Source organism: Pelecanus crispus, chromosome 2 (assembly GCF_030463565.1).
Source record: "Pelecanus crispus isolate bPelCri1 chromosome 2, bPelCri1.pri, whole genome shotgun sequence".
Lineage (NCBI taxonomy): Eukaryota > Metazoa > Chordata > Aves > Pelecaniformes > Pelecanidae > Pelecanus > Pelecanus crispus.
In genome coordinates this window covers 95,115,420-95,140,256 of record NC_134644.1, presented here as the reverse complement: position 1 = coordinate 95,140,256, position 24,837 = coordinate 95,115,420, and the positions used below count along the sequence as shown (strand labels likewise).

At 40.7% G+C, this 24,837-nt stretch overlaps 1 protein-coding gene across 1 annotated transcript in view; it reads right to left on the bottom strand.

Annotated features, from left to right (window-relative positions):
- Positions 1-24,837, bottom strand: part of SEMA5A (semaphorin 5A) — a 246,221-nt gene that overhangs the window by 23,749 nt on the left and 197,635 nt on the right. The window contains exon 15 of the mRNA XM_075705196.1: positions 16,707-16,932. Within this exon, the coding sequence (XP_075561311.1) occupies positions 16,707-16,932 (226 nt within the window). The remainder of the gene's footprint in view (positions 1-16,706; positions 16,933-24,837) is intronic.

Sequence of the window (24,837 nt, the reverse complement as noted above, 5' to 3'; positions counted from 1 at the left end):
TACTAAATCCAAACCACAGCACTGTGCCTGCTACTAGGAAGAAAATTAACTCTATCCCAGCTGAAACCAGGACAACAGTGTACAGCAATAATTCCACAAAATCTACTGACACTGCCCTTTTGTGAAGAGCAATGTTTTGCCACTTTAAAAAACAGTTTATTTTCCACTGAGTTGAAGTGTTCTAAACCACATATAAGCTATGGAAATCAGCCTTTTGGAGACACACGATAGAATACTTCCCTAGTTAAAATAACAATCTAGCAAGTGGAAAAGAGCTTTTCTAAGTGAGTTTAGTACCAAGACAAGGCATTAGATTAAACAGTGATGGAGACTGAAGTCCACTATTTATCAGTGAAAAGAGGAACATACAGAATCTTGTTTACAGCATAGAACCAATATGCCTGGATGTAGCTCCGGGTGAAGTTCTAATAGGCTGCAGTTAATCTGAGTATCTTTGTCACTTTCAGGCTTGGTCCTGCATGGAAAAAGACTCCCTCGACAGTACTCGGCACAACACCAAGCTCACTCTTGAGCTGTAGCATTACCTCTAAGCATCACTACTAAGCATCTCCAGCAACACTACTGGGATTTCCTACTGTTGCCACAGCAGTTCCCTTTCCCCAGTACTAGCATCACTGGAAACTCTATGATTGATGGACCACTAACCGCTGGTTTTATTACAAGCACTTCTTTAAGTAGTTGTGATGAGAGAAGGTCCCGTGAATGGTACTTAAAACAGCAGAGGATGTCGCTTCCTGCCTATGCTAGAGCTTCCATATCGCTAAAATAGGTACAGATGAATGGCATCAACAGTGGAGAAATGCAGCTTGAACTGCACCACAAACTTGTATTCATAAGCAATTTTTATGCCCTACCCACAAGTGCAGGCACTGTGGGAGTATCAAATGGAGCTAAAGAAACAGAAGATGTACTCCATCATGTACTGAAAAAAGCTACAAGTAATACTGTGAAGAGAGTGCCCAACAGGAATCCTGGACTGAACAGAACCAGTACTCTGGATAACCAGAATGGAGGAGCCCCTCATTGGTGGTGTCTAGTACTGAAACAATTACACCCTATTTCTACCTGTGCTTCTGGCATTAGTAATACTGCTTAAGTTCTGCCCCGAGATGTACATTCACAATCATCCCAATGCAGATGAGACTTCGCATATTTTTATTCAACACTTGATAACAACTGGCAAGACTGGAATGATGAAGCAGCAACACAGAAATACTTGTAATAAGAAACTGTTGAAATTAATAAGAAAACAGCAGAACAGCAATATCAAAATGACAAAAAAAGGGTAAAACCTTTCAGTGATTATAGAGGGTAACTATTTCTCTCCTGCTGAGCCAGATTCTATTACACAGATATTAAAAGCAGCATTTCAAGAAACATGACATACATTCAAATCCAAAAAGGGAGCAAGTACAGAGAAACAGTTATGGGAATTATGACTACAGGTCCACTTTCCAGCTCTGTGAGAGCCTTTTTTTGCAATTTTGGATCACTTTGGTCATGGAAATGCCCAGCTTATGCATGCAGTGAGCTATGAGACCAAAATAATAGTACTTTTTTTATACCAGAATTTCAAATTAAGGTTTTTTTAGTTATTAAATTAACAGCAATGCAAACAACGGAAAAAGTGTTAATTGGACCTGATTACCAGTCATTTTCTTCATAAAACACTGCAGTGTGCATTACTTCATACCAACACTAGGATGTTCTGAAGACATTTTTCAGGGCAGGTGTAGCTTCTTCAGTCCTAAGGAAAATGTGTGACTTTATTTGACATTATAATATTAGATTTCTTGTGATTTAAACTGCGGAGTGGAGAGAGGAATCTTCTAAGGCAAAGCTCTGAGGTACTTTATCTCTGAAACAGAAGAATATTCTAAAGAATCTTTTCAGTGTGGAGTTTGGTCTGCAGCAAGTGTTCCCCTGTGTTTTCTTCTTTCCAAAGCATTAAAAAATTTATTACAAGGAGCAGTCTTTCCACAGTTTTACAGTAATTCATACAACGTTCATAGAGGGGCTTTTAGAATTTTCTCTTCAGACAGAAATTGCACATTAAAAAATTAACATTATGATACTAATTAATATTAGTATTTTAATCTTCATATTAAAAATAACAAGAATAGTTTGCATTCTGGAAATACAGTACTATATATTCCTCGAGCAACCTTATAGCCTTCTACAATGAGGTGACTAGGTTAATGGATGAAGGGAGAACACTGGATGTTACTTATCTCAACTTAAGGAAGGGTTTTGACACTGTCTCCCATAACTTCCTGTTAGACAAGTCGACAAAGTGTAGGCTAGATAAGTGGACAGTGTCATAGACTGAACACTGGCTGAACAAATGGGCCCAGGAGGGTTGTGATCAGTCATGCAAAGTCCAGCTGCAGGCAAGTCACTAGTGATGCATGCCAGGGGTCAGTACTGGGTCCAATCCTGTTTAACACCTTCATTTATGACCTGGACAGGCTTGCTGATGATACAAACCTGGTAAGAGAGGCTGATAGACCAGAGGTTTCTGTCACACTTCAACTAGGCAGAGAGAAACCTCATGCTGTTCAACAAGGGGAAATGCAAAGTCTTGCATATGGGGAGGAACAACCCCATGCAACAGTAGTTTGAGGCCAACCATCTAGAAAGCAGCTCTGCAGAGAAATATCCTGCAGTCCTGGTGGACAGCAAGCTGACTGTGAGCTAGCAATGTGCCCTTGTAGCAAAGAAGGCTAACAGATCCCTGGGCTGCATTGGGAAGAGCCTTGCCAGTAGGTCAAAGGAGGTGATCCTTCCCATCTACTCAGCACTGGCGAGATCCCATCTGGAGATCCAGTTTTGGGCTCCCCAGTAAAACAAAGATATGGACTTACTGAAGCAAATCAGGATAGGGACAAAGGATGAATAAGGGCCTGGAACATCTTTCATATAAGAAGAGGCTGAGAGAGCTGGGACTGTTCAACCTGGAGAAGACAAGGCTCAGGGGGATCTCATCAATGTGTATAAATACCTGATGGGGGAATAAAGAAGAGGCTCTTCTCAGTAGTACTCACCAACAGGTCAAGAGACAATGGGCACACATTAAAACACACAAAATTTCATCTGAACACACAAAACAACCTTTTTACTGTGAGTGTGGTCAAATACTGGAACAGGTTGTCCTTAGACGTTGTGTAGTCTCCATCTGTGGAGATATTAAAAACTCGACGTTAGGAGGTCCTGGGCAACCAGTACTAGGTGACCCTGATCAAGCAGGGGGATTGGACTAGATGATCTCAAGAGGTCCCTTCTTGTCGTGGTTTAGCCCCAGCCAGCAACTAAGCACCACACAGCCGCTCGCTCACTCCCCCTACCCTGATGGGATGGGGGAGAGAATTGGAGGAGTAAGAGTGAGAAACACTCCTGGGTCGAGATAAGAACAGTTTAATAATTGAAATAAAGTAAAATAGTAATACTAATAGTAACAGTATAATAATGATAATAATAATGATATACAAAGGAAGTGATGCACAATGCAATTGCTCACCCCCCACTGACCGATACCCAGACAGTTCCCGAGCAGCGATTGCTGCTCCCTGGCCAACCCCCCCCAGTTTATATACTGAGCATGACGTCATATGGTATGGAATAGCCCTTGGTCAGTTTGGATCAACTATTCTGGCTGTGCCCCCTCCCAGTTTCTTGTGCACCTGGCAGAGCATGGGAAGCTGAAAAGTCCTTGACTAGCATAAGCAGTACTCAGCAACAACTAAAAACATCAGCGTGTTATCAACATTCTTCTCATCCTCAATCCAAAACGCAGCACTATGCCTGCTACTAGGAAGAAAATTAACTCTGTCCCAGCTGAAACCAGGACACCTTCCAACCTAAATGATTCAGTGATATTTAATTACAATGAAAAAAAAAAAAAAAAGTAGAAATAGTTAACTCTCCCCCCCAGCCTTACTTTTACCTGGACTCTTATGAAAAGTAAACATGATCAATTTCCTCTGTTAAGGAGGAGATTTGAGTTATTATTCAAGACATGACTGTTTTCCTATTATTCTTGCATAGTCATACTTTCCACACCTAAAATCTCCTTTGCTGATCGTATTCAGAAGTTATTTGCAACTACTTGTAAAAGGAAAAGACACTGAACAGATGGATTATAAATCTGTTTTATAGATTATTCTAAGGATCTTTCTTGAGTATTATAAGACTTTAGGCCTCTGAAGATGTGGGGAGTGAAACTGAGCATGTGGTCGTCTTTTTCAGATATATTAAGGAAAAGAATAAGAAAGACAATTTCTTTCAGAAGACTACAGAATGGCTGCCCCTCTGAACACAAAACTCTAAAGAGGACCTTTGGCAATGACAGAAAACTCATTCTGTATATGTATCCCATCAATGCAGCCTCTGCGTTTCTACAAAAACTGTAAATATCTCCTTCATGGACAATGCAAAAAAAAGTGCAACCTGAACAAAAAGATTGGATATAAACATAGCAGCAGATACAATATAAAACAGATACTAGAGAAGAAATCTAAGAGAAAAGAAGACATAGTTGAAAATAAGTAATAAGACAGCATTCTGTAACAAGCCCCTTTAGTTTCAGGACCTTGTGCTTCTGAGGTATTTTCACTGTGTTACAACTCATCATGCAGCCTCTTTTATTTAAAAGTTGTTCGATATCCTATATAGCTAATATGTAAAAAAGGCACACCCCCCCCAAGTTTTTAGTATTAGAATATTGATACTTTCACATGCTATTTTGAAAAGCCAATATGGAGTATGAATCGTTAGGGTGAATTTGCCTAGCATAATACCAGCATGAGGACAATCCAATAAATCATGTCCACATATACATACACACAAATACATATTTATACATATGCATGCATTATAAATACACACACACACACATATATACACATATACATAAATATGCATATATGTCGTGGTTTAGCCCCAGCCAGCAACTAAGCACCACGCAGCCGCTTGCTCACTCCCCCTACCCTGATAGGATGGGGGAGAGAATCGGAGGAGTAAGAGTGAGAAACACTCCTGGGTTGAAATAAGAACAGTTTAATAATTGAAATAAAGTGAAACAGTAATGATAATAATAACAATACAAGAATGATGATAATAATAATAATATATAAAGCAAGCGATGCGCAGTGCAATTGCTCACCACCCGCTGACCAATACCCAGACAGTTCCCGAGCAGCGATTGCTGCTCCCTGGCCACCCCCCCCAGTTTCTATACTGAGCATGACGTCATATGGTATGGAATAGCCCTTGGGTCAGTTTGCATCAACTATTCTGGCTGTGCCCCCTCCCAGTTTCTTGTGCACCTGGCAGAGCATGGGAAGCTGAAAAGTCCTTGACTAGCATAAGCAGTACTCAGCAACAACTAAAACATCAGTGTGTTACCAACATTCTTCTCATCCTAAATCCAAAACACAGCACTATGCCTACTGCTAGGAAGAAAATTAACTCTATTCAAGCTGAAATGAGGACAATATAAAAAAGAGGACTCGTGGCTTAATCATTACATGTCTGCAGAGGTCTTGTAACTGTCCAAGCAAAGACTCTGTTGTAAACAGAAAGTCCAACCACCCCTTTCTTTCTTTGGCCAACTGTTGTGTAATAACTTGTTAAGCTATGGAAAATGGATGGAGAATAAGAATAATTGAGTCCTTCAGCTAAGAAGTCCTGTTTATTAACTGAGGTGGTGGTGGGGATGGGGGTGGGGGTGGTAATGCAAAACTAACCAAAAGATTACGCTGTAGAATTTCTTCAAGAAAAACTTTTTCAGAAAGTAAGTGGCTATACAGAAACAAGTCCTATCTGTATCACAGTTTACATCAAATTTGATAGGAGAACGTATAAACATAAAAGCATTGTAATCTTTCCGATCAAGTGGATGAAACTATGAAAACTCCTACTTTTCTCATTAAACTGTGGTTTTCTTGCTTGCCACCTCTGAGATTTGGGTCACTTTCTGATTGCTCCACATCCACCTCCAAGAACAGAAACCAGACTGTGCCACCCAACAGAAAATGACATTAAGCCTTCTGTATTTCTCAGTTGATTGCCTCCAAGATGAAAATATCAGGCTAAAACAGAATGCAAGGGCCAATGCCCTTAGCTTGTCAACAGGAAAAGCCTAGTTGCTAAAACAACACCTAAGCTCTCCTCATTTAAAGCCTATCTACAGAAATAGTTGTGAAATCTGCAAAAAGAATTATCAGTCATAGCATCATCAGTGAACTAATGAATAGTTTTCCCAAGACAGACAGAACAGCTGTGAATCAAATCCAGATCCAGCCTTTATGACAGGTTCATCATTCAAATGTTTTAAACTAAATCATTCTCAGAAAGCCTATGGCTTCCTTAAAGCCATGTGAACAACTATAATGTATGAATTCTGCTTGCAGCTTACCAACAGGCTTATTTTCAGTTGTTTAGAAGTCATACTCAATTAACAAACTGCTGCACACTGAGGCTAGAAAAGGGGATTTAACTACTTAATCCCAGTACAATTTTAAACAGGCAGCTGTGCTTCCCTAAAGCAAAAATTTCCACAAGTAACAAGTACTGCAAAAACTTCAGTAAAAGCAATCACAGGGATTTTGTGGGCAAAATAACCATCAACTTCTAAAACCAGGGAAGGCAGAAGATATGAACTGACATCTAAACAGAAGACTATTCTCTCATTTTAAGTGCTTATGCTTTGTTCAGTATGGGCCAAATTACAGAGAAATTAGCATTACTTCACTGCTGACATACTTCTTCCATTATACTTAGCAAGCGTGTATAACAGAAAAAAATTGTCTAATTAAGTTACATAATTCTGATCTAAACCAAGATGATTTGATAATTTCTAAGTAATTTTTTAAAACTTTTTTGTTAAATTGGAATAGTCTTATAACTCCACAAGAAATTAATCCTGTTCAGAGATACGGTAACATGAAAGTCACCTGCCCTGACTAGTACAGGAGAAAAACACCTGCTTTTGCAAAAGCCTGTAATGAGACTTTGATTGGCCTGATTCTTCTTGAAGACTGCAACATTCCCAGCTGAGCTCAATTAATTTGCCTTAAAAGCGAGGCTCTAATAAAGCACATATATTTATAATAATTCTCTAGTCTAGCCTGTAGCTAAGGAACACATCTTTAAATAAAAGAAGTAGCAGTGACACCTGATAAATTATATTACTTGGCTGATTTATGCTTTATGTCCTCCTGTTCAAACCTAACAAAGAAAATTCAATTATCTAAGCAGTCTAGGTTCATGACTTTGGGAAAAGATCTGGAGCCAAAATTGAAGTATCCTGAATCATTTCTAAATGACAGCATGAAACACTGTTTAAAGTGCAGCAGGTAACAAGGATAAGCAAAGATTGTTTCAGTGTTCTCACTTTCTGAAGATATTCTGCAAGTATTTGACAATATCACTGAAGCATAAAACTTACATAACTTCAGGCATGTATACCTGTAACTTATAAAAATCTTATAAACCTTCAAAACTTACTTAGTAAAATTTAAATTATAAAATGCAGTGACAAACATTAATGCAATGCAAAGATATCATATTAAAAAAACAAAACAGTATGGAGATGGAGGATGCTATGTTACCATGAGAACTTTATTTCTTGCACCTAGCTTTTCTGTGTTTAAATATTTAATCCTGAAGTTCCACTGAAGAGTTGCTGTTTATCAATCAAACTTGAATTTGTCATCAAATTCAGTTCTAACTTCCACAATTCATTTTGTTCTTATCTCAGAATACCACGGTTTAGCTTCAATAAGACAGTATAAGAGATAACATCTCAACATGTACTGACTGCAGGACATTACTGATTATCAGCACCTGTTTTACTCTGTACTAAAATTCTGAATGCACCATAGATTTCATAGAATCATAGAATGCTTTGGGTTGGAAGGGACCTTTAGGGGTCATCCAGCCCAACCCCCTGCAGTGAGCAGGGACAGCTTTAACTAGATCAGGTTGCTCAGAGCCCCAGCCAACCTGACCTTGAATGTTGCCAGGGATGGGGCCTCCACTGCCTCTCTGGGCAACCTGTTCCAGTGCTTCACCACCCTCACTGTAAAAAACTTCTTTCTAATATCTAGTCTAAATCTATTCTTCTTTAGTTTAAATCCATTATTCCTTGTCCTGTCACAACAGGCCTTGCTAAAAAGATTGTCCCCGTCCTTCCTAGAGGCCCCCTTTGAGTACTGAAAGGCCGCAATAAGGTCTCCTCGCAGCCTTCTCTTCTCCAGGCTGAACAACCCCAACTCTCTCAGCCTGGCCTCATAGGAGAGGTGTTCCAGCCCTTGGATCATTTTGGTGGCCCTCCTCTGGACCCTCTCCAGCAGGTCCATGTCCTTCTTGTGCTGAGGGCCCCAGAGCTGGACGCAGCACTCCAGGTGAGGTCTCACCAGAGCAGAGCAGAGGGGCAGAATCACCTCCCTCGACCTGCTGGCCACGCTGCTTTTGATGCAGCCCAGGATACGGTTGGGTTTCTGGGCTGCAAGCGCACATTGTTGGCTCATGTCCAGCTTTTCATCCACCAGTACCCTCAAGTCCTTCTCCGCAGGGCTGCTCTCAATCCCTTCATCCCCCAGCCTGTATTGATATCGGGTGTTGCCCCGTCCCAGGTGCAGGACCTTGCACTTGGCCTTGTTGAACCTCATGAGGTTCACACAGGCTCACCTCTCCAGCTTGTCCAGGTCCCTTTGGATGATATCTCGTCTTTCTGGCATGTCAACTGCACCACTCAGCTTGGTGTCATCTGCAAACTTGCTGAGGGTGCACTCAATCCCACTGTCTATGTCATTGATGAAGATGTTAAACAGCACCTGTCCCAGTACGGACCCCTGAGGGACTCCACTTGTGGATGGGATGCATCTCATCAGGTCCCATAGACTTGTGTACATTCAGGTTCCTCAGGTCGTCTCAATCCTGATCTTCCCTTACAGCAGGAGGGGCTTTACCCCCCTGGTCTCCATCTTGCGGTCCATCAACTCGGGAGGGGCAAGGAGAGAGGCTGCTGGTGAAGACTGAGGCAAAGAAGTTGTTGAGTACCTCTGCTTTCTCCTCATTTGTTGATACTAGGTTGCCATTCCTGTTCATCAGGGGAGGGTACGCTTTCTTTAACCTTCCTTTTCTGGTTGACATACCTGTAGAAGCCCTTCTTGTTATTCTTTACATCCCTTGCCAAATTCAGCTCCAGCTGTGCCTTGGCCTTCCTGACCCCCTCCCTACACAACCGGGCAGCTTCCCTGTACTCTTCCCAGGACACCTATCCCTGCTTCCACTGCCTGTGCAGTTGCCTCTTACTCTTTAGTTTGACCAGCATGTCTTGACTCAGCCACACTGGTCTCTTCCCTTCCCTGCCTGATTTCTTACACCTGGGGACTGAGAGCTCTTGCACTCTATGGAAGGTGTCCTTAAAGATCTGCCAGCTCTGTTCTGTTCCCCTGTCCCTGAGGACCGTTTACCAGGGGGTCTTTCTAACTCCTTAAAGAGCTGGAAGTTTGCTTTTCTAAAATTTAGGGTCCTGACTGTACTCCTTGCTTTTCTCATGTCCCTCAGGAGTGTGAACTCCTCCTACACATGGTCACTGCAGCCCAGGCTGCCTCCAGTCTTGACATCACCAATGAGCTCACTTGCATTGGTGACCATCAGGTCCAGTATTGTACCCTCTTGGGTAGGGTTGTCTATTACCTGGCTTAGGAAGTTATCCTCAATGCATTCCAGGTATCTCCTGGATTGCCTACAGCTCGCCGTGTTGCTTTTCCAGTAAATGTCAGGGTGGTTGAAGTCCCCCAGCAGGACAAGAGTCTGCAAGCATGAAGCCTCCCAGAGCTGGAGGAAGAAGGCTTCGTCAGTAGGCTCCCCTTGATCAGGCGGCTTGTAGTAGACACCAACCACAAGGTTCCCTTTGTCGTCTCTGGTTCCTACCCATAAGGTTTCGACCTGCTCGTGACTATATTCTTCAGGGACAGCTCTTCACACTGTATCAGTTTCTTTATGTAGAGGGCAACGCCCCCCTTCCTCGCCTGTCCCTTCTGAGCAGCCTGTAGCCATCAATAGCCACATTCCAGTCATGGGATTCGTCCCACCAAGTTTCAGTTATGGCAGTCAGGTTATAGCTTTCTAGTAGCACAGCAGCTTCCAACTCCTCCTGTTTGTTTCCCATGCTGTGTGTGTTCGTGTAGAGGCATTTCATCTGGGCTGTTGGCCATGTCACCTTCTTAGTGGAACATCCCTTGTTTCCCTTGAGGTGTTTCATGGAGGTTTCCTTGTTGGCTCCTACTACCTCAGGAGCCCTCAGCTCATCTCTGCAAGACTTCAACTGTGCTGCAGCGTCCCCAGCAAGCCTCTTGGCAACAGGTTGAGGGCTCATAGTAGCACCTTGTCCCTCTAATCATTGTGTACCATCCCACAGCTTGTCACAGGCAAGCCTGGTATGTTCCTCCTCCCCCTTCACATCTAGTTTAAAGCCCTGTCAATGAGCCCCACAAGCTCCTGAGCAAAGACCTTCTTTCCCCTTTGAGAAAGGTGGCTCCCATTTGATGCCAGCAAGCCTGGTGCCGTGTAGGCTATCCCATTGTCAAAAAACCCAAAGTTGTGACGGTAGCACCAGCCACAGAGCCTTGTATTAAGAGATTGGGTCCGCCTGTTCCTTCCAGTGTCACCTCCCGCAACTGGAAAGAGGGAGGAAAAGATAACCTGTGCCCCAGATTCCCTCACTAAGTGTCCCAAGGCCCTGAAGTCTCTTTTAATCACCCTTGGGCTACGCACTGCAACTTTGTCACTGCCCACATGGAAGAGCAGTAATGGGTAGTAGCCCAAGGGCCATACCAGGCTGGGAAGTCTCCTGGTGATATCTCTGACGCAGGCTCCTGGGAGGCAGCAGACTTCCCTATGAGGAGGGTCCACCTGGCATATTGGACCCTCTGTTGAAGGGAGTCTCCTACAACTATGACCCTTCTTTTCTTCCTTGTGGAGGTGGTAGTAATATGGGGGGTAGGTCTTTGTGGTCTTGGCGACTCCTCTGGAGTAGATGGATCAACCACATCATTCACTGACTGGTCCTCCACATCTAGAACCTCATATTTATTGTGCAGAGGCACCTGGGGAGTCATCGTGGGAAAGGAAAGGGTTCGCTTGCCGCCCTGATTGTGGACTTGTTTCCACTCGCTGCTTCCCTCTAAGACCCTTCCCACATCCTGGTGGGGGGAGGATACTGGATCCCTTTGGCCACAGGCTTTCTCTGGTGGCTGTCCCTGTTCAGGTTTCTGGGAGGTCAGAGCATGGTTCCACCAGTCTATCTCTTGCTCAGACTCCCTGATGCTCCGTAGCCTGTCTACTTCCTCCCTTAGCTCTGCCACCAGGCCGAATAGATAGTCCACCTGGTCACAGCATACACAGCTGTTCCCTCCACTGCCATCTGTTCCCAGAGCAAGCTGGTGGCACTCCCTGCAGCCGGAGACCGGGACGGCTGTGTGTTTCCCTGGGAGCTCAGTCTGGGTAGATAGAGCCTTTCTGGGTAATGCAGAGGGTACAGCCTTCCACCGGGTGGGTACCATGGCCGTGCCTAGGCTCCCTCTCACCAGCTGAACTTACTGAACCTGCCTCTTGAGCTAGGAGGGGGACTTCGCCTTCTCCACGCGCCCTGCCCGCACAAACTGACGCACCACGCCCTGTTTGCCCGTCCTGGTCGCTGCGCTCCTGGTTGCTCGCGCTCCCTGGGGGCTGCTTTTATAGGTGGGGGGGTTTGGCCGCCGTCACTCCTGTCCCCACCCACACTGCGTCAGAGCTGCCGCATGTCAGCAGCTCGCCCTTTCCCACCCTTGGCGGGGGGCTGGGGTGCCCTCTCTCTCCCTGTGCTTCTGCTGCCTCAGGAAGGGTGCCCCGGCACGAGCGTCCGCTCCGGAGCCCTTTGCCTCGGTGACTTCCTATGTTAGTGGGTAACACTAAGATTTAATCAATCTCATCACAAGAGATTGTGGCCACTAAAACAGTATTTCAGACAAAATTACATCCTGCCTTCAAAAATAACTATTGTTTTAAGTTTGGCATAGAGAAAGTGGTGAGAACTAGGAATCTAAGTTCAGGTTTCCAGGTGCCTTTTTCTCCTTTAAGGAATTTGTGACTTTTCTTCAGATTTTGTTCTCCCTTCCCACCACCCACCCCCCAAGAAAAGGAAAAAAAAGCAAATAAAAGATTCTTTCAGGCTGTTGGACTGAAATTAGAAGGGTTGTCTTTCTTTAATTATTCTCTGCAGGTATTTTGGGAGCTAACCTCATCTAATTTTGGCCGCTAACCTCATCTAATTTTGGCCGTGTCATATTCAAGTGTCTTGTCTAAGCTCTGTTTCCTTTGTATACACCATGGAAAGAAAGTGGCACCTCTAGAGGGTGATTTGTGCCCATTATATCAGCTGCTTATCTTCAGATGGGTCTCTCATTCCTCAGTGGTGCTAGCTGTCTTTGCAGACTACAATGGAGTCTAGAGTTAGTTGAGATAAATTCAACCTGGAAAAATCAGGTAACCTTATACCTTGCGAAATTTTTATCCCTGGATTAAACACTTGTGTTTTCAATACAATTCATAGTTCTTATATATCAGATAATCCTACAGAAAGTCAGTTAGTAAGTCTAATGTAGATATTTAATATGTTTCATAAGCACACATTAAAGCCTTTGGTGGTGTAATTTCTAGACTTTTAATGCTGGACCATACAGACATTTGCATTATGATGTGCAACAACGTACACAATCTCTCTCAGTTTGTTTTAAATAGCTGTCCCTTCCTTATCTGAGCACTATACGAAAACCCAGAGGCAGAGAACAAAATGTATTTTTCTTTCCTCTTAATCAAACTTCAAATCAGAAAAGCATGAATACAGTGTGCAAATGCTACTGCTTGGTTGATTGAGATAGAAATCTTACCATACTCAGGAGGAATCTCCTGGGTTTCTGGCAAGAAGTTCTACTTCTAAGTTCAGACTGCAAAGAAAGTTTGCTTTGCTAGAGTCTGACAGTGAAACATGATTCTGTTTAACATGCCATGACTATAGTTGCACAGTGGGAGATTATAGGCAATGAGAAAATTTCTAACAAATGGTTCTCTTCCACAAAGAACAGAGAACTGATCTTTGCAGAACACATCTTTGGTAATGAGGTATGCCAAGCATGCTGTACCAGTATTAATCTTTCTATAAAAGCCAGCAAATTGCTACAGTTCAACATGGAGATAATGAAAAGAATGTTTCACACTATACAGGCTCTGGTCAGGTGGAAGTAAGTTATGATGTTTCCTTGCTTTCTAGCCAGAAATTCTTGCTTTCTCCACCAGAATTCATGGTTTCCCATTCTCATGAGATCCTTCTGTTCCAAAAGCTACAGCTACACTACATGACCCTTATTCATGTATTTTCTCCCCGTGAAATCAAGGAGCAGCAGAGGGGTGGTGTGTTGACCCAAATCCAAACCTGGGAGCAGGGAAGTGCTCCTGAATCCTGCAGGTTAGAGGCAGTCAATAAGTTTCATCACATCAGCAAATCAAAACAGTGCCCCCCTCCCCTAAAATGTTCCACTCCATACTGTTCTGACATCCATAATAAGAAAATGCCTAAGCAAACAGGCTCAAAATAAAATGCGACATAACAGTAACTCTTTTCACCAGAAGCATATTGGTTAATGCAGCCACTTGGAACACTGATTGGGTTTGATCTCTTATTACAGGATAATTAAAGACTCACCAGCCAAAAAAAGTCAAAGAATGAGCACAAATTAATGACAAAGTCATGAGGGCACTCACTAGGAAGAATGGACAGATGTATAATAGTTTCTACCCTGTTGACTACTCAATATAAAGTATTTAAATATTCAGTAGTTTTGGGATTAGTCAGCAAAAATTCTTCTCCCAGATGAACATTTCAATTACTGTGCAACAGGGTCACTCCCGTACATTGGTCCAATGATTAAATGTTTCCAAATGAAGCAAAGCAGCAGCTTCAGCACGATGCAACAAATAAGCTACAATACCAGGAAATTCAGGAATCTGATGTTCAGAAGTGAAGGAAAAATCTTCAAGCTAATCAGGCAAAGAAAGCACCTGAACCCACACCTTTGTCTGTTGCACTTCTCCTGAGCACTTTATTTAACAAAACGTAGGCACTGTTACTTTTGACTATATTCTGTAAGGAAGAGTCAGCTTACGCATCCAACTCCAGCAGAGGACTTATGATCATGACTTCGGAGCTGAGAAAGGTGTCTCCACGCTTAATTTTCTTGCAGCAATGTGATTTAAGACAAACTGGCTCTTGCACTGGTTTGTCCTACTAACCTGCTAAGTAGTGTGTTGGCTTTTGTATATTCCATTCTTAAGTGCTGACATCTCAGCTGTCAGACAAGAATATACCTAGATTCTTCTGTAGATCTGCTTCTAGTTGTTGTGATAACTCTCCTAATTCTGTACTATCTGATGGGAAAAATATTCTCTTTCTCATTTAATCTCATGAAATTTTAAAAAGGTGTCACAAATGTCAAAGTGCTGTAAGACAGCAAAAAGCAGCACCGCCACCCAAAAGTCTTATTTAGGACAAGAAAGGTAGGTCATACACCAATCCTAGCAGTGCAAAATCTTTGCTAAATGCTAGTTTGAAACTTAATTTGGATGAAAACAGGAGAATAGCAGAAACACTTGTTACAAGAGTTGCTCCATGCCAAAATCTGCCTTGCTATCCAGACCTAAAAAACATTGGAGACTGTATATTACCTGAAATAGGAATGACATAGAGTATGAAACTAAGCCTCATCTGGAGTACCATGGGTTTTGTTTTATTATTTCCTGCAGTTCACTACTATGTATTTCTTTAAAAAATTACTAACACCCTGCCCCCTCTAAAGAGGCACAGATGTGATGTGTATCAATGAAGGTTTTACACATGCTGGAGGGCATGGGGGAAGCTTCTAGCATCTTCTCACAGAAGTCATCCCTGCAGCCCCCCCCCCACTACCAAAACCTTGCCATGTAAACCTAATACAGGAAGGAAATGTTTAATATTGATTTTCACAGTAGTTGGTCAGTCTGAAAAAAATATTGAGAACTAGAAAGCCCAAGGACTCAGAAGCCATTCTCTCTTTGTGGCTTCAGGTAAGCTAAATGCCTTCAGTTATGCATTTTTTTCAGCTAACCTGGGTGTTGTGAAGATAGAAAAGACTATATATGTGGAAAGCAGGTCTACAAATACTAAAATATAATAATTAAAATCAGTATTTCCTTAGATTATAACTAAAATGTAATACTTAAAAAGAAACACTGATATATAGGTAAAACTGGATAATTAATGAAATGTATTAACAACAGAGTGACTATCAGAAGTTCTAGTTTGTATTTTTTTTATATATACACCTAACATTTATTCAAAACTATGTATTACTGATAGGAAAAGAAGAAAATTCTGAAATAAAATAATTCCAATTTGAAGTCATCTAAAGTTGAATCATCTAAAGTTGAAGACTTTGAAAGAGTTCAGTTTTCCATCTCAGAAATAAACAGCACTTTAAATTGCTAGCAATAGCATCACATAAACTTTTATAATAGAAATTATCCAGTCCATAAACTCCTTATTTAGTTAAACACCTGCATGATTCTTACAGTTGTTACTTTAGAATTACTGAACAAAAAGTTCTTCTCAGCATCCATATTACATATTCCAGCTAAATATTTATCAAATATATTAATGTTGCACAAAGTCTCCCCCAATAAAAACCTGAGAGAGTATAAGGAGGTGACAGAATCCTCCAGGAAATGGGTTGCCATGTCATGGCTCACAGATTATTGTAAAGAATATTAAAATAACCTGGCAAATCTCATAATTGGTGGTAAAAGACACTTGATTAGTCTGAATGATGAAGCTATGTTCAGAAGAAGTACAAGCTAGATTGCCCACTGTGATCACTATGTCCTCCTTTTCATTATCAGTTCTGTTACGTGTCATGGTTTAACCCCAGCTGGCAACAAAGCACAACAGCTGCTCACTCATTCCCCCTGGGTGGGTTGAGGGAGAGAATTGGATGGGTAAAAGTGAGAAAACTTCTGGGTTGGGATAAAGACAGTTTAATAGGTAAAGCAAAAGCCACGCATGCAAGCAAAGCAAAATAAGGAATTCATTCACTACTTCCCATCAGCAGGCAGCTGTTCGGCCATCTCCAGGAAAGCAGGGCTCCATCACATGTAATGGTTACTTGGGAAGACAAGCGCCATCACTCCAAATGTGTCCCCCCTCCCTTCTTCTTCCCCCAGCTTTATATGCTGAGCATGACATCACATGGTATGGAATATCCCTTTGGTCACTGGGATCAGCTGTCCCAGCTGTGTCCCCTCCCAACTTCTTGTGCACCCCCAGCCTACTCGCTGGTGGGGTGGGGTGAGGAGCAGAGAAGGCCTTGACTCTGTGTAAGCACAGCTCAGCAATAATAAAAACATCCCTGTGTTATCAACACTCTTTCCAGCACAAATCCAAAACATAGCCACATACTAGCTACTATGAAGAAATGTAACTCTATCCCAGCCAAAACCAGCACATACGCAAAACACCAGAAAGCAAAAACTTCCACTCTGTGCTGAAAATCAAACTGCAGATACCTGGCTAGCAGGAGGCATCGTGCAGCCACTCTAGCTTTGCTTACCATCTGTCGAGCATCCACTGGTGCCATCACTGGAACAATAACGCATTTCAATCCTTTGCCTTCCCACCTCTAGCAAATTTGGGTCAGGCAAGCGTGCTTTGCAGGTGTATCGGAAACGTTGTTCATAGTGGCCACCATTGTCCGAAATATTGACTGGGGTCCAAGGTGTCCAAGGAGTTGTCTTTTTTAACTCTGGACAGGCATTGGTGTTACAAGGCTGGTATTCCTGAAAGAAAATGGTCATAATGAGTATAATCATTAAATATGACTTAAAAAAAATCCCATAAACCCTCAAAACAACCAACAAAAAAGCCTCTGTTATTTTTTCCAGCATTTCCAATAGCAGTGATCATCAATAAACTTTTAATTCTAATCTCAAACTGGAAGTGGTTTTTTCTGCTTCTAGGCAAGCACAGTATCACACTGCTATAAGCAATAATATACCAGTACCTATTAGATATATTACATCCATAAAAACAGTAAGCTGAACAGTGTAAGTACCATGACAAATTGCATCCTTTATAAATTAATAGCCCCAAATAAGGTGTAGCTAAATATGTTAAGGCTTTTAATTAAGAGGAATTCTGATAAACTGCAAGTACAAGACATAAACCAACAAATAATTCCTCGGTAAAATCTAGTGGCATATGAATAAGTGAACCACTGTCCATTTTGTATATTGCTTATGTATTACAAGGGGACAATGGACAAAAAAATGTTTTCTATTACAGAAACTGGCTCCCTGAGGTGCATGTTACCCATAGCTCAAGCATTGCTAAACCTATCTTCAGAAGCTAATTCCTTGTGGACTGATATGCACCAAAAGGAATAGACCACACGTAAGCAACAAATGCAGAATCGCCAATATTCTCAAGCCCCACAGTATATGGCTTCTGACAAGTGTCATCGAGATCTGTAGGTTCTGCCCGTTCATTTCCCAGAGCACAATACGTTTCATCTGATGCAAGTGCTTTGTAAACTATATGAATTAAATTAAACACCCATTAAATATCAGAATGAATTCACACTGACAAATTATTAAAGACAAAAAGAAATAGGCATCAGTGGGACAATTTTTAAGTTATCTCCCTACCTCTGACCTCTTAGAGAGATACTCAGTGGAGGGTACCTTTTGAAAAGGAGACTACTAAAGTTTGTAATTCCACTAAATACTAAAAAATATGGACACAATAGAAATAATGGTTCTATCACACAGTACAACCTCCTTCTTCCATAAACCCCACCCCAGCTGATACCACCATGTTCCAACAGGGAATAGATCACCTGCTCCTCTCTTTCCCAAGGTGATAATAGCCTTTTTATCTCATACTTTTCCTCAGTCCACTACCTCTTCTCTCAGATGGTCTAATTTATTAACATATCCAATTAGGCTGACAGCAATTGCTCTCAACCTGTATTTTGGTTTAAAGGCTGTATTGCTATTTCAGATCTAAAGGAAGCTTCTTTGTCTGAAAGCTTTTCTAATTTTTCCATCTGTTAGACCTGGAAAAAAAAATTATTCCCCAGAAACCCCTGCCCCACTAACACAGCAAGGCACTGGAGAACCCAGCAAGGCACTGGAGAACCCAGCGCTATGTTCAAGACTCTCATGTTCTGAGGCCAGGTGGACTTGCGACAAACTTCTTGGTTTCATAGTTTTGTGCTACTGCAGGCAAGAAAGAGCTCTTAGCCCAAAGACTTCAGCTGGACTACTCTTGTTCACTCCTCAAGGCTGTGCAAAGTCCCTTCCCACCTTAAAGCTTGGTGATCACTACAACGGTGACAAGTCATACTCAGCAACCATCTATGAAAGAGGATCCCTTCAGAGCACAGAGGACTGGATCAGCCTTTCCGGGATCTGAGTTTCATCCTTGACTGGCTTCTGGATCAGAAGGCAGCAAAGAGCAAGCAAACTATCTGGTCCTGTGTACAGCATGGGAAGTAATTTCCTTATGTCTCCTCTAGGCAATTGTTTAAATCATGTATGTTTTAGACTGAGGACAGAACATGTACAAGTGTTCTCCTCGCAGCACATGAACTGTAAAAGGAAATCATAAAATTAACAGATCCCAGCAACAGCTAGAACCATCCTGCTTGCTATCCCAACTGGCTAGTCACCTCCAATGAGCAGTCCCCTCCAGTGGCTGGATTACAGTGCTTCTTTTAGCAAGAGCACTGCCTTCTCCTTCTTTTTTTTTTAAAAGATGTCTAGCACTGATGAGTCTATCACCTCCCCACATCAGCTGTTCCACTATTTAGTAATCCTCAAAGCTTACAAATTGCAAGTTAATTCAAGGCTGCATTTTCCCCTTAATTTAATTTTCCAGTTACTGAATTTTTGCTGCACTTTTATCAGTGATACTGAACGTGTTCCTTGTCCCATACCTACAAACAAATTTTTCATGCCCAAGTAACCCATACATAATGATAAACTAAGATGAACTTCTTGAAGTTACACAGGATTTAGAACCTGATCCCCAGGTTCCGTGCATCCCTATGTCTTCCTTTTGTCCTATTTCCTTATTTTCCTTAAGACTGGACACCAAAATTTGACTTGGCACTCTAGAGGCAGTCTTATCAATACAGCATGCAGGGGCAATCACAACCCCGTTCCACTTGACAGTCTGACTCTAATACATACATTATTGCATTAGTGCTTTTTCTTTCCACAAGATTGCACAAAGAGCTTAAGTAGACCCAATTATCTTTGATAACCTGTCCTTCTGTAAATCACAGCTTTAGAACTACATATAGTTTCCTATCCCACACAACAGGCTGGTGTTTGGCAATATAAAAATACGTTTTATTAGCTTCTGCAATTATCTAGCATATTATTTACTACCTCAACAATCTCTGTCATGGCCAAGCTTTACTGAAGATGTCTTACATCACTGTCTAGACTGTTGATAAAAATGTTAAGTGCTATTGACCCAACAACTGATTCCAGGCAGACCCTGCTAGACACATCCCATTCATTTATATCTGTCCATTAACACCATATTTTTCAATTTGTCAGTGAGCCAGCTTTTAATCCATTTAACATTTGCCATATATTTCAGTTTTCCAAATCAAAGTATTTTCTGTTGCAAAGGCAAATGTCTTGGAAAAATTCAGTGACAGTCTGGGAGAAGCGCTGTATCACTTTCAAACATCTTGAAACACAAGCTCTTTTCTAGTAGCATATAAGCAGGAATAATTCAATCAGTATAATAGCTACTACAATGTTCATTTCAATACAGTCACAATGGTCTAAAACTTTCAGTTCCTCATTTGCTGTTGATTTTTGTATTGATATTTTTCAGTCAAAAATAAAATCTGCTAGAAATGTGAGGTCTTTCTTTACTGGATATGGCGTAGATAGGTGAAGGTCATGAAAAGCAGAATGTGTGAGATATGCAATGAACCCTTTGTCAAATAAAAATAGGCAATAGAGGAAGAAGTTAATTCAGTGGCAATGTATTGAATGCTGCTTTGCTAACATACGCCTGAGATGAACACGTCAGCTCACTTGTTTCTAGACAGACAGACTACCAGTAAACAGTGTGCTTTAGGATGTGTAGTCCCTTCATACACCCTAACAAAGGGCATACTCACATGTTGTTACATGAGCCAGAAAAGAAAAATGTTCCTTAAGAGTATCTGTAGAGACCATTTGTTAATTTTTCCTTTCTTCTTGCTTGGTGCATAGCTTATAAGAAAGTTTGTCTGCTGTCATGCTTGTCTATTCAACCACTGGGTAATACCCATGAAAGGCTCAGAATGGCAGGGGAAACAAAACTACATGTAGACTACTCAGAAAATATTTACAGCAGTAAATAATCTCTCTTTAAGAAAATTCAGACTCCAAACCATCATTGCAATAGTTCAAACTTAACCACATTTTCAAAGTTCTCTTTGCAAGTTGTCCTAAAACTTGTGGCTTAATTCACCATATTGTGGCTTTGAGCTTAGAGTGGATTTAGTCAATTGAGTTTGTTAAATTTATGCCTGCTTATGCCTGGCAAAGATTCAATAAGACCTTTAAAGACTAAGTTTCAGGGGACAGCTTAACAGTTAGTTGGGAATTTTACACTAAATACACAAATAAATACATACATCACAAAATACTTATCTATGAAAAAGATAAAATAAAAAATTATCATGAAGCGTACTGGTGGCAATATGAGAAAAGGCATCATAAATTAAAAACATAATTTGGAATGATAGAACATAAACATTGATTATGCTATCAAACAGCTACCTTGCTTCTGTCTTTAAATAATATTTTCTAATATTTGTGTGTAATGAAAAAAAAATATTGTCATGTTTTGTACCAAGACATATTTAGAATTATTTGGTTGTATTATTTTAGAAAAGGACAACTAAAATGTTATTTCCAAAACATTTCATTTCAAACTGGAGGAGACTGTTGCTAAATAATGTAGAACAAAATTCTACTGTTTTCTTGCAGAGGACATGGAACAGACTAATTTTTTTTTGCCTCTGCACAGCCACTTTTGCCAAATCCCTGAAAATTTTGAGAATCTCTGAGACTTTTACTCCTAGTTTAAGTTTGATTTTAATTAACCAAACAGCATAATAGTCTGATACTTCCTTAGGAAACTAGGCTAAAATCTTATCTACATCTGAACTACAATTTCTTATAAAAACCAGAATTCAGATAGTGAGTTCTATTCCCATTTCTATTACATGTTTATATTATGGAGGGATTTCTCCTAACAAACTCTTATTTCTTTGATGTGTATGGTATGTCTATGTTGAATGCACATCCTTTGTTCTCATCTGCGTTTTTCTTTCTCATCTGTTAGTGTGAGAGACTACCTTCACAAGGCACCTAAATCAACATTAACAGTCCATTTAAATTTTTTCAGCCCAACAGTTATCTTTTATGATTTGCTTTTAATATATGGTATTAGTTCTCAAATATTCTTTTGGAATCACTGAACAGTCCATTGATTAAAAAATATTTATAAATTTTTGCTTTTTGTTCTCTTGTGCTAAACTTCAGTTTGGCCCAAAATATTTATTTATTTGTCAGATATTAAGACATGAACAGAAAACAATGGTGCTGATTCATAAATTGAACGCTGTAGTATGTCACCTGGGACAAGACAGGGCTGTAAATTACAAGAACCTGAGTGTCTCAGCCATCTCCCAAGCTTTGAGTTTGTCACAGCAATATGTAGTTAAAGGAAAGGATAGCTCTCACCTGCAATCAAAACAAAGGCCAAAATGAATGTAACAGTGTTATAAAACTTGAGAGAAAAACACTTCCCATTTATAGGGGGCCTTGTTTACACATCAAAACATAAGTTTCCTGAAGGACTAATATACCCTCTCCCTCTCCAAGAACCAAAAGATACATAACATTTATCTTGCAGTGGTTGAAAAACACATTTAGGAAAATCACTAACTGAACTTGAAAAAATAAATGGTTCATTTATTTTCATTACAGAAATGTAAAGTCTTATCCATTTAGAAAAGCATTTTCAAACTAAAACAAACAAAAGAAAGTAAGTCCTTGATCATGTTTCTATTTATTTCCACAGTTTAAAAAGCCAGGTTCTTCAACCAAATACCATCAGATATACCTTACTTTATTGTAATTTTTCTATTACAATACTATTTCAAAAGCATGTCCTGAAAGAACACCCAAACCCCATTAAGTCCAAGCCATTAAGCAAAATATCTTCTACTTTGTAAATTTCACAGCTATACTTTGAAAACAAAACCCAAAAATATTTCCAAGAACCCCATTGTATGCAAAGGCACATCTATATTGTAGTTTATAGGTAGTATTTTAGCTTCAGTTGACATCAATGGGAGTAGTTCTATTTTCCAGTGGAACCAGGACTTCAGAGATTATTGCTGAGTGCAGATGCAATCCTGTAGTGCTGTAAAGGTAGGTAGGTTGTGGTCATAATGGGTTTTTAAAAATATTTTGATGGATAGAGGGAAGAAAATCATTTTACCCTATGCAAAAGGAACAGGTTTCTTCTGAAGTGAATGGAATTTTTTGGCTGCAAATACTGACTGAACACAACCTTTTGTTTCAATTTTGTGTATTTTAAACAAAAGAATTGGAAAAGCTTCCATTGATGTAAAGAGGAACTTAAAAGGAATTAAAGGCGGGATTTGGAACCATTTTCCCTGGAGGACTACAGCACCTGTTGTGCAGGTCATCAGACTGGAACAGTTTGGTGCTCAAATCCTTCCTATATTCAACATAATTCATTTTATTTAGATAAGGAAAGTTCCTACTTTCATCACCTCTTAATTAAACCATCAGATTTTGGAGTGAAGAAAAAAGCACCACTTTCCTCTTACTTCTCTAACAGCCATTTGTGTAATTGTGTTCAAAAGCTACATTTTATGTCAAACTAGTCAAACTTTTGTGAAGGAAATTGTTACAAAAAATTAAATCACTTAATCATGAGTAGCTTAACTATATATCTCAAAGGCACAGGGTTAGTAGGAGCACCTTCACCTCCACCTCAGCAAGCAGAACAGCCTGGCTGTATTGAGGAAGTGTGGTTTGTATTCTTAAGTACTGCTTCTCAGATGCTCACATTCACATTGGCACCTGAGAACCATTTAGAGTGATAAACATTTATTTCATACGCATGACAATTCCTAACAGTGTAATAAGTCATTTTAAAGCATGATATTTGGAATTAACTCATATTCAAAATGAAACTAGAAATGCCTAAGGAAGAAAAATCTTCTTTATTCTGATAGAGATTTTTAAAAAATATAGAAAGAGGCATAGTAGTTAATTTGGATTCTTCCAGACCTAATCCATTTATGGACCTGCGTTACAATTAACCACCCTACTCAAATGCACCTAGCAAATGAAATTGTTATGTGATACAAAACAGGACAAATTTGTCAAGATTTGTAAATTGTTTTTGTTTAAAAAAAACAAAACAAAACTGAATACATCACGAACTTATGTGTATTTTTGCACATTGCTCATAGAGAAATGAAAAGTAGTAAAACCACAGTAAATCCACAGCAGCAAGCCTGCCTGCTGACAGCTCAATTTGTACCAGTCCTCCAAGCATCCCTGGTGTGATCCCGGTGCTACTACTAGAGGAGCCCACTTCTATACCCTGTGTACAGAGCAGCCTGCTAACACAGTGCCCTCACTCAAATCTCCACACCCATTTAACACTTGCACAGTCAGACTATGAGCTCCCTGGCGGAGAAGCCATTTTGGACTGCCTCTTTGCAGGCCTTTGTATAATGGCATCCTGGTTCATCATCAAAGCTTTCAGGCAGCAGGACAACAACAGTAATGCTATAACGCTTCGGAGGCTAGCTTCCTGCTATGCTAGGCAGCAGATTTGCAATCTGACAGTTCTAACCCTCTTAACGAGCTGCAAGTCAAGACCAGGGGACGGCAACCATGCAGTCCTTCCCAGACTTCTAAGGCAGGAATGGGTCCCAAGCTATAGTCATTATAGGAACCTGAACTCTAAAATGGCAAAAAAACCCCCATTCTCAGTGCTTGTATGTTCTTAATACTGGAGAACATCTCAAAACCAGTCAAAAAACTGGCTAGTGGAATTTACGGTCAGTTTTCAAACTAAGGATGAAGTACACTTAAAATGTAATGTGTTTCAGTGAAATGGATCTGAATTTTGGTTACAGATGTCTCTTCTGGCACTTGCCTGCTTGTTCAATAGCTATTCAGAATTCAGTGTCCTGAATACGCTGAAACTGGAGACTGCGTGTTTGTTTTTCCTGGACACTCACCTCACTTTCAGGGATGTGTTTCAAGTCCACAAGGGGAATTAATATGCAGTCTTCTCACCTAGTTCCTTCTTCCTAAATGTGGATTTACTTTGAATTCTAGACTTCTCTTACTAAGTTAACCGTAGATTTTCTCTTGATGAATAATACCTTCTATGTTTTGCCCACAATGACATAAGCCTCCTGTAAATTACCTGGTTCCTTCACTTCTGGGGCACTGAGGATATTGAAATGCATTGTTAACAGGAAACAAGCAATGCCTCTAAAAATGCATGGCCTAAACAGAAAATTCTTCCTCTCAATCATCCTTCCCTTTTACTCTACACATGGTCTATGAAACATCTCACAAAATGGACAAGCTGTGCAATGTGCTCTG